The 16,658-nt window shown below is 47.2% G+C and overlaps 1 protein-coding gene across 1 annotated transcript in view; it reads left to right on the top strand.

The window, feature by feature from the left end:
• LOC139539218 (asparagine--tRNA ligase, cytoplasmic-like) overlaps positions 1-14,485 on the top strand; it is a 34,511-nt gene extending 20,026 nt beyond the window's left edge. The window contains exons 12-15 of the mRNA XM_071342112.1: positions 1,564-1,677; positions 2,072-2,203; positions 3,438-3,569; positions 13,780-14,485. Of these exons, the coding sequence (XP_071198213.1) occupies positions 1,564-1,677; positions 2,072-2,203; positions 3,438-3,569; positions 13,780-13,911 (510 nt within the window). The 3' untranslated portion in view covers positions 13,912-14,485. The remainder of the gene's footprint in view (positions 1-1,563; positions 1,678-2,071; positions 2,204-3,437; positions 3,570-13,779) is intronic.
• The last annotated feature ends 2,173 nt before the right edge of the window (positions 14,486-16,658 follow it).

Here is a 16,658-nt window from a genome sequence, read left to right as displayed (position 1 = left end):
TGTGGGTAGGGCCCAGTGTGTGGGTAGGGCCCAGTGTGTGGGTAGGGACTAGTGTGTGGGTAGGGACCAGTGTGTGTGTGGGTAGGGCCCAGTGTGTGGGTAGGGGCCAGTGTGTGGGTAGGGCCCAGTGTGTGGGTAGGGCCCAGTGTGTGAGTAGGGCCCAGTGTGTGGGTAGGGCCCAGTGTGTGGGTAGGGCCCAGTGTGTGGGTAGGGCCCAGTGTGTGGTAGGGCCTAGTGTGTGGGTAGGGCCTAGTGTATGGGTAGGGACTAGTGTGTGGATAGGGCCTAGTGTGTGGGTAGGGCCTAGTGTGTGGGTAGGGCCTAGTGTGTGGATAGGGACTAGTGTATGGGTAGGGACTAGTGTGTGGATAGGGCCTAGTGTGTGGGTAGGGCCTAGTGTGTGAGTAGGGCCCAGTGTGTGGGTAGGGCCCAGTGTGTGGGTAGGGCCTAGTGTGTGGGTAGGGCCCAGTGTGTGGGTAGAGTCCAGTGTGTGGGTAGGGGCTAGTGTGTGGATAGGGACTAGTGTGTGGGTAGGGACTAGTGTGTGGGTAGGGCCTAGAGTGTGTGTGTGTGTGTGTGTGTGTGTGTGTGTGTGTGGGTAGGGCCTAGTGTGTGGGTAGGGCCTAGTGTGTGGGTAGGCCCAGTGTGTTGGTAGGGCCTAGTGTGTGGGTAGGGCCTAGTGTGTGGGTAGGGCCTAGTGTCTGGGTAGGCCCAGTGTGTGGGTAGGGACTAGTGTGTGGGTAGGGCCTAGTGTGTGGGTAGGGCCTAGTGTGTGGGTAGGGCCCAGTGTGTGGGTAGGGCCCAGTGTGTGGGTAGGGCCCAGTGTGTGGGTAGGGCCCAGTGTGTGGGTAGGGCCCAGTGTGTGGGTAGGGCCCAGTGTGTGGGTAGGGCCCAGTGTGTGGGTAGGGACTAGTGTGTGGGTAGGGCCTAGTGTGTGGATAGGGACTAGTGTGTGGGTAGGGCCTAGTGTGTGTGTGTGTGTGTGTGTGTGTGTGTGTGTGTGTGTGTGTGTGTGTGGGTAGGGCCTAGTGTGTGAGTAGGGCCCAGTGTGTGGGTAGGGCCCCTTTGTGTGGGTAGGGCCCCTTTGTGTGGGTAGGGCCCAGTGTGTGGGTAGGGCCTAGTGTGTGTGTGGGTGGGTTGTGTGTGCATAGAGTCAGTGCAAAAAAGGGTCAATGCAGGTAGTCCAGGTAGCCGTTTGATTAGCTATTTATCAGTCATGTTTAATAGCCGTATGGCGAGGGGAGGGGAGGGGGGGTAGAAGCTGTTCAGGGTCCTGTTGGTTCCAGACTTGGTACATTGGTACCACTTGCCGTGCGGTAGCAGAGAACAGTCCATGACTTGGGTGGCTGGAGTCTTTGACGGAGTCTCTTTCTCTCTCTCTTCCCCCCCGTGGTCTTGATCAGTGAGGTAGATGTATTCTTAAAGATTTCATCTCCCCAAAAAAAAATTATATTTGAGATTCAAATTTCCTTTTTGACCTCATTCAAAACGCCTCCCTCAAATCGTTAGTGTGGTCGTGAAAATCTGAACCCGATTTATGTGGTCTGTCCTTTACCTCCCCAGGACTTCAAGGCCCCCAAGAGGCCCTTCAAGAGGATCAACTACTCTGATGCCATCATCTGGCTGAAGGAGCATGACATCAAAAAGGATGATGGGACATACTATGAGTTCGGAGAGGTACATTTTGACTACGAATAAATGACATTTGACAAATGGTTTAGGGTCGGCATCAACCACAGTCAATTATAATCACTCCATCTAATCACTATCTCTCTCCAGAATTAATCTTTGGCTAGCATGAACCTGAGGTTGTGTTTTCAGGACATTTAGTGCTGGTTTCCTGGGCACAGATTGTGTCTAGTCCTGGATTACTGCTACTTTAATATGGTTCTTAGTCTAGCACTAGGTTTAATCTGTGTTGAGGAGACTGGCACAGATACGCAAAGAGAAGGGGGGAGGAGAAAATGGCCGCCAACTATTTACCTACTCATCAATGTATTGTTCAGTGGACCTTGTCTTTGTCCAGCTCCTGTTATTGTGATGTTATAAAACCCCTCTCCTTTTGATTCAGGACATCCCAGAGGCCCCAGAGAGGCTGATGACTGATGCCATCGGTGAGACCATCCTGCTGTGTCGCTTCCCGGCTGAGATCAAGTCCTTCTACATGCAGCGCTGTCCTGAGGACCGACGCCTCACTGAGTCGGTGAGTCCCTGACCAGCAGAGAGCTTACGTCACGGAAACCATGACCCCGGACCTGAAAAACAGCATCTTCATCAGAGCTTACCTCACCCGAACCATCACCCTTTTCCAAGGCCTGTATTCAAAAATGTCTCAGAGTTCTGATCTAGAATCAGTTTTTCATTTTAGTTCATACTGAATAGGCAAAGGCCATAGGTAACCGTCCCGTCCCTCCTGGATTCCTTTCCACCAGAGCAGAAGATCTGAATCACATTCTGGGTTTCCTTTACTTCTACTTTACACATGTTTGTAGTCACCCTCCCTTCACAGTTTTACAGGTGACACGTCCATCTGTCCCTGCTGCTTCTCTCTCCAGTGAAATAACTAATTGTTGTCCCTGCTGCTCCTCTCCAGTGAAATAACTCATTGTTGTCCCTGCTGCTCCTCTCTCCAGTGAAATAACTCATTGTTGTCCCTGCTGCTCCTCTCTCCAGTGAAATAACTCATTGTTGTCCCTGCTGCTCCTCTCTCCAGTGAAATAACTCATTGTTGTCCCTGCTGCTCCTCTCTCCAGTGAAATAACTCATTGTTGTCCCTGCTGCTCCTCTCTCCAGTGAAATAACTCATTGTTGTCCCTGCTGCTCCTCTCTCCAGTGACATAACTCATTGTTGTCCCTGCTGCTCCTCTCTCCAGTGAAATAACTCATTGTTGTCCCTGCTGCTCCTCTCTCCAGTGAAATAACTCATTGTTGTCCCTGCTGCTCCTCTCTCCAGTGAAATAACTCATTGTTGTCCCTGCTGCTCCTCTCTCCAGTGAAATAACTCATTGTTGTCCCTGCTGCTCCTCTCTCCAGTGAAATAACTCATTGTTGTCCCTGCTGCTCCTCTCTCCAGTGAAATAACTGTTATTGTTGTCCCTGCTGCTCCTCTCTCCAGTGAAATAACTGTTATTGTTGTCCCTGCTGCTCCTCTCTCCAGTGACATAACTCATTGTTGTCCCTGCTGCTCCTCTCTCCAGTGAAATAACTCATTGTTGTCCCTGCTGCTCCTCTCTCCAGTGAAATAACTCATTGTTGTCCCTGCTGCTCCTCTCTCCAGTGAAATAACTCATTGTTGTCCCTGCTGCTCCTCTCTCCAGTGAAATAACTCATTGTTGTCCCTGCTGCTCCTCTCTCCAGTGAAATAACTAATTGTTGTCCCTGCTGCTCCTCTCTCCAGTGAAATAACTCATTGTTGTCCCTGCTGCTGCTCTCCCCAGGTGGATGTGCTGATGCCTAATGTTGGAGAGATAGTAGGAGGGTCTATGAGGATCTGGGATGCTGAGGAACTGCTGGAGGGATACAAGAGGGAAGGCATTGACCCAACCCCTTACTACTGGTACACTGACCAGGTATGTACATCTACCCAACCCCTTACTACTGGTACACTGACCAGGTATGTACATCTACCCAACCCTCTAATACTGGTACACTGACCAGGTATGTACATCTACCCAACCCTCTAATACTGGTACACTGACCAGGTATGTACATCTACCCACCCCTCTAATACTGGTACACTGACCAGGTATGTACATCTACCCTCTAATACTGGTACACTGACCAGGTATGTACATCTACCCAACCCCTTACTACTGGTACACTGACCAGGTACGTACATCTACCCAACCCCTTACTACTGGTACACTGACCAGGTACGTACATCTACCCAACCCTCTAATACTGGTACACTGACCAGGTATCAACCCAACCCTCTAATACTGGTACACTGACCAGGTACGTACATCTACCCAACCCTCTAATACTGGTACACTGACCAGGTATGTACATCTACCCAACCCTCTAATACTGGTACACTGACCAGGTACGTACATCTACCCAACCCTCTAATACTGGTACACTGACCAGGTATGTACATCTACCCAACCCCCTAATACTGGTACACTGACCAGGTACGTACATCTACCCAACCCTCTAATACTGGTACACTGACCAGGTATGTACATCTACCCAACCCCTTACTACTGGTACACTGACCAGGTACGTACATCTACCCAACCCTCTAATACTGGTACACTGACCAGGTACGTACATCTACCCAACCCCTTACTACTGGTACACTGACCAGGTATGTACATCTACCCAACCCCTTACTACTGGTACACTGACCAGGTATGTACATCTACCCAACCCCTTACTATTGGTACACTGACCAGGTATGTACATCTACCCAACCCTCTAATACTGGTACACTGACCAGGTATGTACATCTACCCAACCCCTTACTACTGGTACACTGACCAGGTACGTACATCTACCCAACCCTCTAATACTGGTACACTGACCAGGTATCTACCCAACCCCTTACTACTGGTACACTGACCAGGTATGTACCCAACCCCTTACTACTGGTACACTGACCAGGTATGTACATCTACCCCTTACTACTGGTACACTGACCAGGTATGTACCCAACCCCTTACTACTGGTACACTGACCAGGTATGTACATCTACCCAACCCCTTACTACTGGTACACTGACCAGGTATGTACATCTACCCCTTACTACTGGTACACTGACCAGGTATGTACATCTACCCCTTACTACTGGTACACTGACCAGGTATGTACATCTACCCAACCCCTTACTACTGGTACACTGACCAGGTATGTACATCTACCCAACCCCTTACTATTGGTACACTGACCAGGTACGTACATCTACCCCTTACTAATGGTACACTGACCAGGTATGTACATCTACCCCTTACTACTGGTACACTGACCAGGTATGTACATCTACCCCTTACTACTGGTACACTGACCAGGTATGTACATCTACCCCTTACTACTGATACACTGACCAGGTATGTACATCTACCCCTTACTACTGGTACACTGACCAGGTATGTACATCTACCCCTTACTACTGGTACACTGACCAGGTATGTACATCTACCCCTTACTACTGGTACACTGACCAGGTATGTACATCTACCCCTTACTACTGGTACACTGACCAGGTATGTACATCTACCCAACCCCTTACTACTGGTACACTGACCAGGTATGTACATCTACTGGTACACTGACCAGGTATGTACATCTACCCAACCCCTTACTACTGGTACACTGACCAGGTATGTACATCTACCCAACCCCTTACTACTGGTACACTGACCAGGTACGTACATCTACCCAACCCCCTAATACTGGTACACTGACCAGGTACGTACATCTACCCAACCCCTTACTACTGGTACACTGACCAGGTATGTACATCTACCCAACCCTCTAATACTGGTACACTGACCAGGTACGTACATCTACCCAACCCCTTACTATTGGTACACTGACCAGGTATGTACCCAACCCCTTACTAATGGTACACTGACCAGGTATGTACATCTACCCAACCCCTTACTACTGGTACACTGACCAGGTACGTACATCTACCCAACCCTCTAATACTGGTACACTGACCAGGTATGTACATCTACCCAACCCCTTACTATTGGTACACTGACCAGGTACGTACATCTACCCAACCCCTTACTACTGGTACACTGACCAGGTACGTACATCTACCCAACCCCTTACTATTGGTACACTGACCAGGTACGTACATCTACCCAACCCCTTACTATTGGTACACTGACCAGGTATGTACCCAACCCCTTACTATTGGTACACTGACCAGGTACGTACATCTACCCAACCCCTTACTACTGGTACACTGACCAGGTATGTACCCAACCCCTTACTACTGGTACACTGACCAGGTATGTACATCTACCCCTTACTACTGGTACACTGACCAGGTATGTACATCTACCCCTTACTACTGGTACACTGACCAGGTATGTACATCTACCCCTTACTACTGGTACACTGACCAGGTATGTACATCTACCCAACCCCTTACTACTGGTACACTGACCAGGTATGTACATCTACCCAACCCCTTACTACTGGTACACTGACCAGGTATGTACATCTACCCCTTACTACTGGTACACTGACCAGGTATGTACATCTACCCCTTACTACTGGTACACTGACCAGGTACGTACATCTACCCTACCCCTTACTACTGGTACACTGACCAGGTATGTACATCTACCCAACCCCTTACTACTGGTACACTGACCAGGTATGTACATCTACCCCTTACTACTGATACACTGACCAGGTACGTACCCAACCCCTTACTACTGGTACACTGACCAGGTATGTACATCTACCCAACCCCTTACTACTGGTACACTGACCAGGTATGTACATCTACCCTACCCCTTACTACTGGTACACTGACCAGGTATGTACATCTACCCTACCCCTTACTACTGGTACACTGACCAGGTATGTACATCTACCCAACCCCTTACTACTGGTACACTGACCAGGTATGTACATCTACCCTACCCCTTACTACTTGTACACTGACCAGGTATGTACATCTACCCAACCCCTTACTACTGGTACACTGACCAGGTATGTACATCTACCCAACCCCTTACTACTGGTACACTGACCAGGTATGTACATCTACCCCTTACTACTGATACACTGACCAGGTACGTACCCAACCCCTTACTACTGGTACACTGACCAGGTATGTACATCTACCCAACCCTCTAATACTGGTACACTGACCAGCTATGTACATCTACCCAACCCCTTACTACTGGTACACTGACCAGGTATGTACCCAACCCCTTACTACTGGTACACTGACCAGGTATGCACATCTACCCACCCCTCTAATACTGGTACACTGACCAGGTATGTACATCTACCCAACCCCTTACTACTGGTAAACTGACCAGGTATGTACCCAACCCCTTACTACTGGTACACTGACCAGGTACGTACATCTACCCACCCCTCTAATACTGGTACACTGACCAGGTATGTACATCTACCCAACCCCTTACTACTGGTACACTGACCAGGTATGTACCCAACCCCTTACTACTGGTACACTGACCAGGTATGCACATCTACCCAACCCTCTAATACTGGTACACTGACCAGGTATGTACATCTACCCAACCCCTTACTACTGGTACACTGACCAGGTATGTACATCTACCCAACCCCTTACTACTGGTACACTGACCAGGTATGTACATCTACCCAACCCTCTAATACTGGTACACTGACCAGGTATCTACCCAACCCCTTACTACTGGTACACTGACCAGGTACGTACATCTACCCAACCCCTTACTACTGGTACACTGACCAGGTATGTACATCTACCCAACCCCTTACTACTGGTACACTGACCAGGTATGTACATCTACCCAACCCTCTAATACTGGTACACTGACCAGGTATCTACCCAACCCCTTACTACTGGTACACTGACCAGGTATGTACCCAACCCCTTACTACTGGTACACTGACCAGGTATGTACATCTACCCAACCCCCTAATACTGGTACACTGACCAGGTATGTACATCTACCCAACCCCCTAATACTGGTACACTGACCAGGTATGTACATCTACCCAACCCTCTAATACTGGTACACTGACCAGGTATCTACCCAACCCCTTACTACTGGTACACTGACCAGGTATGTACCCAACCCCTTACTACTGGTACACTGACCAGGTATGTACATCTACCCCTTACTACTGGTACACTGACCAGGTATGTACCCAACCCCTTACTACTGGTACACTGACCAGGTATGTACATCTACCCAACCCCTTAATACTGGTACACTGACCAGGTATGTACATCTACCCAACCCCTTACTACTGGTACACTGACCAGGTATGTACATCTACCCAACCCCTTACTACTGGTACACTGACCAGGTATGTACCCAACCCCTTACTACTGGTACACTGACCAGGTATGTACATCTACCCCTTACTACTGGTACACTGACCAGGTATGTACCCAACCCCTTACTACTGGTACACTGACCAGGTATGTACCCAACCCCTTACTACTGGTACACTGACCAGGTATGTACATCTACCCAACCCCTTACTACTGGTACACTGACCAGGTATGTACATCTACCCACCCCTCTAATACTGGTACACTGACCAGGTATGTACCCAACCCCTTACTACTGGTACACTGACCAGGTATGTACCCAACCCCTTACTACTGGTACACTGACCAGGTATGTACATCTACCCAACCCCTTACTACTGGTACACTGACCAGGTACGTACATCTACCCAACCCCCTAATACTGGTACACTGACCAGGTATGTACCCAACCCCTTACTACTGGTACACTGACCAGGTATGTACATCTACCCAACCCCCTAATACTGGTACACTGACCAGGTACGTACATCTACCCAACCCCTTACTACTGGTACACTGACCAGGTATGTACCCAACCCCCTAATACTGGTACACTGACCAGGTATGTACATCTACCCTCTAATACTGGTACACTGACCAGGTATGCACATCTACCCAACCCTCTAATACTGGTACACTGACCAGGTATGTACATCTACCCAACCCATTCTCTCAACCAGCTTCATGAGGTAGTCACCTGGAATGCATTTCAATTAACAACTTTAAGCAGTCGCAAAAAAAACATCAAGTGCTATGATGAAACTGGCTCTCATGAGGACCGCCACAGGAAAGGAAGACCCAGAGTTACCTCTGCTGCAGAGGATAAGTTCATTAGAGTTACCAGCCTCAGAATGCAGCCCAAATAAATGCTTCACAGAGTTCAAGTAACAGATTCATTTACATTTTACATTTACATTTAAGTCATTTAGCAGACGCTCTTATCCAGAGCGAATTACAAATTGGTGCATTCACCTTATGATATCCAGTGGAACAACCACTTTACAATAGTGCATCTAACTCTTTTAAGGGGGGGGGGGTTAGAAGGATTACTTTATCCTATCCTAGGTATTCCTTAAAGAGGTGGGGTTTCAGGTGTCTCCGGAAGGTGGTGATTGACTCCGCTGACCTGGCGTCGTGAGGGAGTTTGTTCCACCATTGGGGTGCCAGAGCAGCGAACAGTTTTGACTGGGCTGAGCGGGAACTGTACTTCCTCAGAGGTAGGGAGGCGAGCAGGCCAGAGGTGGATGAACGCAGTGCCCTTGTTTGGGTGTAGGGCCTGATCAGAGCCTGAAGGTACGGAGGTGCCGTTCCCCTCACAGCTCCGTAGGCAAGCACCATGGTCTTGTAGCGGATGCGAGCTTCAACTGGAAGCCAGTGGAGAGAGCGGAGGAGCGGGGTGACGTGAGAGAACTTGGGTAGGTTGAACACCAGACGGGCTGCGGCGTTCTGGATGAGTTGTAGGGGTTTAATAGCACAGGCAGGGAGCCCAGCCAACAGCGAGTTGCAGTAATCCAGACGGGAGATGACAAGTGCCTGGATTAGGACCTGCGCCGCTTCCTGTGTGAGGCAGGGTCGTACTCTGCGAATGTTGTAGAGCATGAACCTACAGGAACGGGTCACCGCCTTGATGTGAGTTGAGAACGACAGGGTGTTGTCCAGGATCACGCCAAGGTTCTTAGCACTCTGGAAGGAGGACACAATGGAGTTGTCAACCGTGATGGCGAGATCATGGAACGGGCAGTCCTTCCCCGGGAGGAAGAGCAGCTCCGTCTTGCCGAGGTTCAGCTTGAGGTGGTGATCCGTCATCCACACTGATATGTCTGCCAGACATGCAGAGATGCGATTCGCCACCTGGTTATCAGAGGGGGGAAAGGAGAAGATTAATTGTGTGTCGTCTGCATAGCAATGATAGGAGAGACCATGTGAGGATATGACAGAGCCAAGTGACTTGGTGTATAGCGAGAATAGGAGAGGGCCTAGAACAGAGCCCTGGGGGACACCAGTGGTGAGAGCACGTGGTGCGGAGACAGATTCTCGCCACGCCACCTGGTAGGAGCGACCTGTCAGGTAGGACGCAATCCAAGCGTGGGCCGCGCCGGAGATGCCCAGCTCGGAGAGGGTGGAGAGGAGGATCTGATGGTTCACAGTATCAAAGGCAGCCGATAGGTCTAGAAGGATGAGAGCAGAGGAGAGAGAGTTAGCTTTAGCAGTGCGGAGCGCCTCCGTGACACAGAGAAGAGCAGTCTCAGTTGAATGACTAGTCTTGAAACCTGACTGATTTGGATCAAGAAGGTCATTCTGAGAGAGATAGCAGGAGAGCTGGCCAAGGACGGCACGTTCAAGAGTTTTGGAGAGAAAAGAAAGAAGGGATACTGGTCTGTAGTTGTTGACATCGGAGGGATCGAGTGTAGGTTTTTTCAGAAGGGGTGCAACTCTCGCTCTCTTGAAGACGGAAGGGACGTAGCCAGCGGTCAAGGATGAGTTGATGAGCGAGGTGAGGTAAGGGAGAAGGTCTCCGGAAATGGTCTGGAGAAGAGAGGAGGGGATAGGGTCAAGCGGGCAGGTTGTTGGGCGGCCGGCCGTCACAAGACGCGAGATTTCATCTGGAGAGAGAGGGGAGAAAGAGGTCAAAGCACAGGGTAGGGCAGTGTGAGCAGAACCAGCGGTGTCATTTGACTTAGCAAACGAGGATCGGATGTCGTCGACCTTCTTTTCAAAATGGTTGACGAAGTCATCCGCAGAGGGGGAGGAGGGGGAGGAGGATTCAGGAGGGAGGAGAAGGTGGCAAAGAGCTTCCTGGGGTTAGAGGCAGATGCTTGGAATTTAGAGTGGTAGAAAGTGGCTTTAGCAGCAGAGACAGAAGAGGAGAATGTAGAGAGGAGGGAGTGAAAGGATGCCAGGTCCGCAGGGAGGCGAGTTTTCCTCCATTTCCGCTTTCATCTCAACATCAACTGGTCAGAGGAGACTGCGTAAATCAGCCCTTCATGGTCGATTTGCTGCAAAGAAACCAGAACTAAAGGACACCAATAATAAGAAGAGACTTGCTTGGGCCAAGAAACACGAGCAATGGACATTTGACCAAGAAGGAGAGTGATGGAGTTATGCATCAGATGACCTGTCCTCCACAATAACCTGACCTCAACCCAATTGAGATGGTTTGGGATGAGTTCGACCACAGAGTGAAGGAAAAGCAGCCAACAAGTGCTCAGCATATGTGGGAACCCCTTCAAGACTGTTGGAAAAGCATTCCTCATGAAGCTGGTTTTGAGAAAGCCAAGAGTGTGCAAAGCTGTCATCAAGGCAAAGGGTGGCTACTTTGAAGAATTATAAAATAGAAAATACATTTTTTTTTCATGGTAGGGTAGATGTATTTTCTTTCTACTAAATGTCTTAAGTCATTGTACACTGAACAAAAATATAAACGTATCATGTAAAGTGTTGGTTTCATGAGCTGAAAAAAGAAAATCCCAGAAATGTTCCATACGCACATAAAGCTTATTTCTCAAATTTTGTGCACAAATGGGGGAAAGAAAAGTGAATTGTTTCGCTCTCAAGAAAAGGGCACCAATGAAAGGAGTGATAACTGGGGTAGCAGTAGATATAAATGTTGACCAGCTGAGGGGAAAGATTCCCGGTGTTTGTGATGCTTGTCGTTTGATGCGACTCAGACAGGGTGGCGAGAGGGGCGAAACGGAAGAGTCATTGTCTGTTCTTTTGAGTTTTGAAGTTGAGTCTTTGCCTGACAAAGTGAAGCTAGGATATATAAGTTATCCTGTACGAGTGTATGTGCTGAATACATTACGATGTTACAGGTGTCAAGCTTATGGGCATGTGGCATCGGTGTGTAGGAGGGAGGGTCCAAGGTGTGAGAAGTGTGCAGAAGGGCATGAGACAAAGGAATGTGTAGCATTGGGGAAAGTAGTGGAATGTGTTAATTGTAGGGGTGCCCATGGGGCTGGGGATCAGAAATGTTCCATGCGAGAGAGGCAGGTTGAGGTTTCCAGGGTTAGAGTAGAGCAGAAGTTGTCATATGCTGAGGCAGTGAAGGAAGTAGAGGAAGATGGGTTAAGGGGGAGGAGTAGTAGAGATAACCCAGTACAGAGGGATAAGCCAAAAAGTGATATAAGGTTCAGTAAGATTGGATTTTTTGCATTTATGGTTATCAACTGTACTGCAGGGATGGAACGTAAGTCACAGAAAATGGAGGTTGTGGTGGCAGCTGCAGAGAGGTATTTGGGTGTGCTAGACTTGACAGCAGAGTTACAGGGTGTGTTAAATGGTGATGTCCCATCCTTTCAGGATGATATGAGGTTGAAATAAATACATTTAATTAGTGGATTAGGGTGGTATCAATTTGATTTTATACCATTTTGAAATGAGTGAGTGTAGTGTTAGATGGTAGGGTATTTATTTATTACATTTTATCTATCAAGCAAAGTGTAAGGGAGTTGTACTCCAGTCTAGTAGGTGGCGATAATGCAACAAATGGGATTCCAACCGCCGTTAAACCTCACAGAAGAAGAAGCGTCGTCTTCAGTCCCAATAGTCCTTTTAAAGAACAGGAAGTTACCAAACCACAGAGGAAGAAAATACGTGGTTTCCGGTGATGGCTAAATGGGATAGCTAGCAACTTGTAAACAATTACCCACTCCTTTAAGTGAGTACTATTTTAATAGTAATGTTAAATAATACATGTTGGCTGTCAAGCCAATTTATATTACACGACTGTTGCCTCCCGTTTAAGTTTATTGTGATGGTAATGGAGTTTTTTATGATAATTATTTTAGTTAGAAACAAGAAAAGTTATAAAGTTAGAAACAAGTTGAGGAAGAAGTAATTTAACAAATGTTTTATCACCTTTTCATTCAAGACAGGATAAGGTCATATCTCCCAAAAATAAATGCGATCTCTGACGAGAGACGTGCTCCCCATCTTGCATTACAAACACTACACTTGTCCGTTCAGTATTTTATTTGATTTATTTCACCTTTATTTAACCAGGTAGGCTAGCTGAGAACAAGTTCTCATTTACAACTGCGACCTGGCCAAGATAAAGCATAGCAGTGTGACAAAAAACAACAGAGTTACACATAAACAAATGTACAGTCAATAACACAATAGAAAAGTCTATATACAGTGAGTGCAAATGAGGTAAGATTAGGGAGGTAAGGCAATAAATAGGCCATAGTGGCGAAGTAATTACAGTACCGGGGCAAGACTCCGTGAAAATGACGTACGGCGTAATGAAATGTAACGGGGCAATAGATAGCTAGCTATACTGACAGCTAAAGTCATCCACAGCAACAATGTTTATCATTCCTAGCTAGCTAGTTATCTTACCTCTACAATGTTTACTCAAATTCGAGAGAGTTTTAGTTGGCGCCTCCGCCATCCTGAGTAAAGTAAAGCTTGCATTGCGTCGCCTCTCCTGTGATTTGAAGGAAAACTGGTCACAGTTTCCATTGGTTTCACAATCAACACTTTGATTAAAAAAACGTTTCTCTTTCACAATACGTCTCAAATGAAATAATACACAATGAGGCATGCTTCACAAGTCTGATTTTGTCACTGCTTAGAATGCCTCTCGGGGCAATCATCGACAAGGTCAGTTTCACAATGTCGTATATCATTGAAACGGACCTATCCACTAGCCACATTCTTGTTTTTCCCTGTTGTCCCGATCACATCCCTCACACAAACTGTTGAGAGTAGTTTTGGGATGGTTTTAGTTGTGTTACTAATGTTAACGTTGTGTTTTCCAGAGGAAGTATGGTACCTGTCCCCATGGTGGCTACGGGCTGGGCCTGGAGAGGTTCCTAACCTGGCTGCTGAACAGACACCACATCAGAGACGTGTGTCTCTACCCCCGCTTCATCCAGCGCTGCCGACCCTGAACTACCAACTACCCCGCCCCCTGCTGGCCTGGCCCTCTGTCTGCACCTAGATTGCACTGCAACAGACCCAAGGTTACGTCCCAAAAAATGGCAACTTATTCTCGCTGTATAGTGCACTTCTTTTGACCAGGGTTCATATTAATCTGGGAAAAACAGTAGTGCACTACTTGGGTGCCATTTGGGACGAAGCCTATCATCCTATTACACAGCAGGAGACCAACTTACAACGCTTGGGAACTAAAGACGAGATCACTTAATTAATCGTCACTTAATTAATTAATCAAATACAAATGTATAGAAGATGTTATTACAGGTGTAGAGAAATGCTTGTGTTTCTAACTCTTAGCAGTGCAGTAATATCTATCAATTCACAACCTAAAAGTAAAATAATGGAATTAAGAAATATATCAATTTAGGATGAGGATTATTTCAGGATACGAGACACAAATCTGCTAATTTTAAGGGTTTGAAATGTTATGTTTATTTAATTTTTTGTTGTTGACAACTTGCAATTCATGCTGTCCAGCAAATACAATAATGTCTGCCAATAAATGTATACCGTATGTGCTACTAAGATAACGCTGTTAGAGGTTTTTCTGTGGGGAGTTCATCATGCCTGGGTCCCAACTGATACTCCATAACCTAATATAGTGATGAGGATGTGGGACAAAGTAAGTCAATCAACATTTAGGTTCATGTTTGCTCCCGAGTGGCGCAGGCGGTCTAAGGCACTGTATCTCAGTGTCACTACAGACATCCTGTTTCGAATCCAGGCTTATTTAGCTGTCACAGACGTTTTTGACATCGGAGACAATCCCCATGTCGCTGCCTACTCGGGGCGCTGTCACCGACGCTCCTTTAATGTCGGTCAGAGACTCAATCTGAGGGCTACGGATCTCTTTCAGTCCCAGACATCCCAAAATGTTCAAACATGTTTGATTTTATCGGCACACTCTTCAATATTGTAGTGTGAGATGTGCAACGACACGTTTTGAGAACGGGGACCAGCGATGGCCAATAAGAGCTCGCCAGAGTAGAAGCCAGTGATCTGATGACGTTGTTTCCCATCACCCAGAATGTGTAGAGTAGCAGGAGCGATAACTACAACTAGTAAGCTTTTGTACTTGTCCTTAACCAAAGCAATGCTATACAATTCAAAATGTTGGCTGGATATTTTCAACTCTGTATAGCAAGCGTGAATGTCTTACTGAAAACGTTTGAGGCTGCTTTGAGCCACAGCTCATTGTAGATACGTTAAATATAATCCTTTATTTAACTAGGCAAGTCAGTTAAGAACAAATTCTTATTTACAATGAAGGCCGAAACCTAACGACACTGGGCCAATTGAGCGCCGCCCTACGGGACTCCCAATCACGGCCCTTTTGCGATACAGCCTGGAATCGAACCAAGGTCTGTAGTGACGCCTCTAGCACTGAGATGCAGTGCCTTAGACCGCTGTGCTACTCGGGAGCCCAATAATCACATTGTTTTCGTGAGACCGCGTGGTATCGAGAATCATAATGACCAAGTGAAGAATATTGTAGCGTGACATCGTTTTAGTGTGGGCACCACTACGTTGACAACACAAAACAGCCACAGGAGAGACAGTCGTTTAATGTGAGGCTCAGCGACGTTAGGATTCTGAATAGACGTGATGTAATTATTTCAAAACTGCAGCTCATTGTTTGAACATCTTTCTCTACTTCAATCAACCAGCCCTTTTTTTAAATGTGTGATTAAACTGTCATTTGGCAAGAAATGTATTTTGTGTATCCCATCAGTTAGATGTATTTCTGTAGGCCTAAATGGGAGCTTGTGTACACACACAGGATGCATGTGTAGAGGGAACAGTCAGTACACGAGTGAGTGAGACGTTTTAGGATGAAGAACTGCCTGATTCTTGGCTTGGTTTCTTTTTTTTGCTGTGCCCCGCATATGCTCATGTAGGCCTATGGGACACGAGTCAAAGCAAATTATGGCTTCCATCTGGCAAATCTACCATAAAGGCCTGATTGGTGGAGTGCTCCAGAGGTGGTGGTCCTTCTGGAAGGTTCTCCCATCTCCACAGAGGAACTCTGGAGCTCTGTCAGTGTGACCATCGGGGTTCTTGGTCACCTCCCTGACCAATGCCCTTCTCGCTAGATTGCTCAGTTTGGCCGGGCAGCCAACTCTAGGAAAAGTCTTGGGGATTCAAAACTTCTTCCATTTCAGAATGATGGAGGCCACTGTGTTCTTGGACCTTCAATGCTGCAGACATTTGGTACCCTTCCCCGGATCTGTGCCTCGACACAATCCTGTCTCTGAGCTCTACGGACAATTCCTTCGACCGCATGGCTTGGTCTTTGCTCTGACATGCACTGTCAACTGTGGGACCTTATATAGACAGGTGTGTGCCTTTCCAAATCATGTCCAGTCGATTGAATTTACCACTGGTGGACTCCAATCAAGTTGTAGAAACATCTCAAGGATGATCCATTTTTTTTTTTTTTTTTTAACCAGGTAAAACCCTTTGTGAGGTTAAAAACCTCTTTTGCGACCTGGCAAGAAGGCAAAACAGGAAAATAGCAGCGTGTCCATAAAATAATACAGAAAAATACAAAATACACACCATAGACAGTGTCACAAGTTACAGATACAATTGAAAATTGGAAACAACTGCAGTTGTCACAAACAGTGTTCTCGATCAGGGTCTTAAAAACAGGCAAGGACACCAACTCCCCTAACTTTAAAAAATATATATATTTTGA

Source organism: Salvelinus alpinus, chromosome 1 (genome assembly GCF_045679555.1).
Source record: "Salvelinus alpinus chromosome 1, SLU_Salpinus.1, whole genome shotgun sequence".
In the NCBI taxonomy this organism is placed as follows: Eukaryota; Metazoa; Chordata; class Actinopteri; order Salmoniformes; family Salmonidae; genus Salvelinus; species Salvelinus alpinus.
This window is presented reverse-complemented; position numbering and strand designations above follow the sequence as displayed.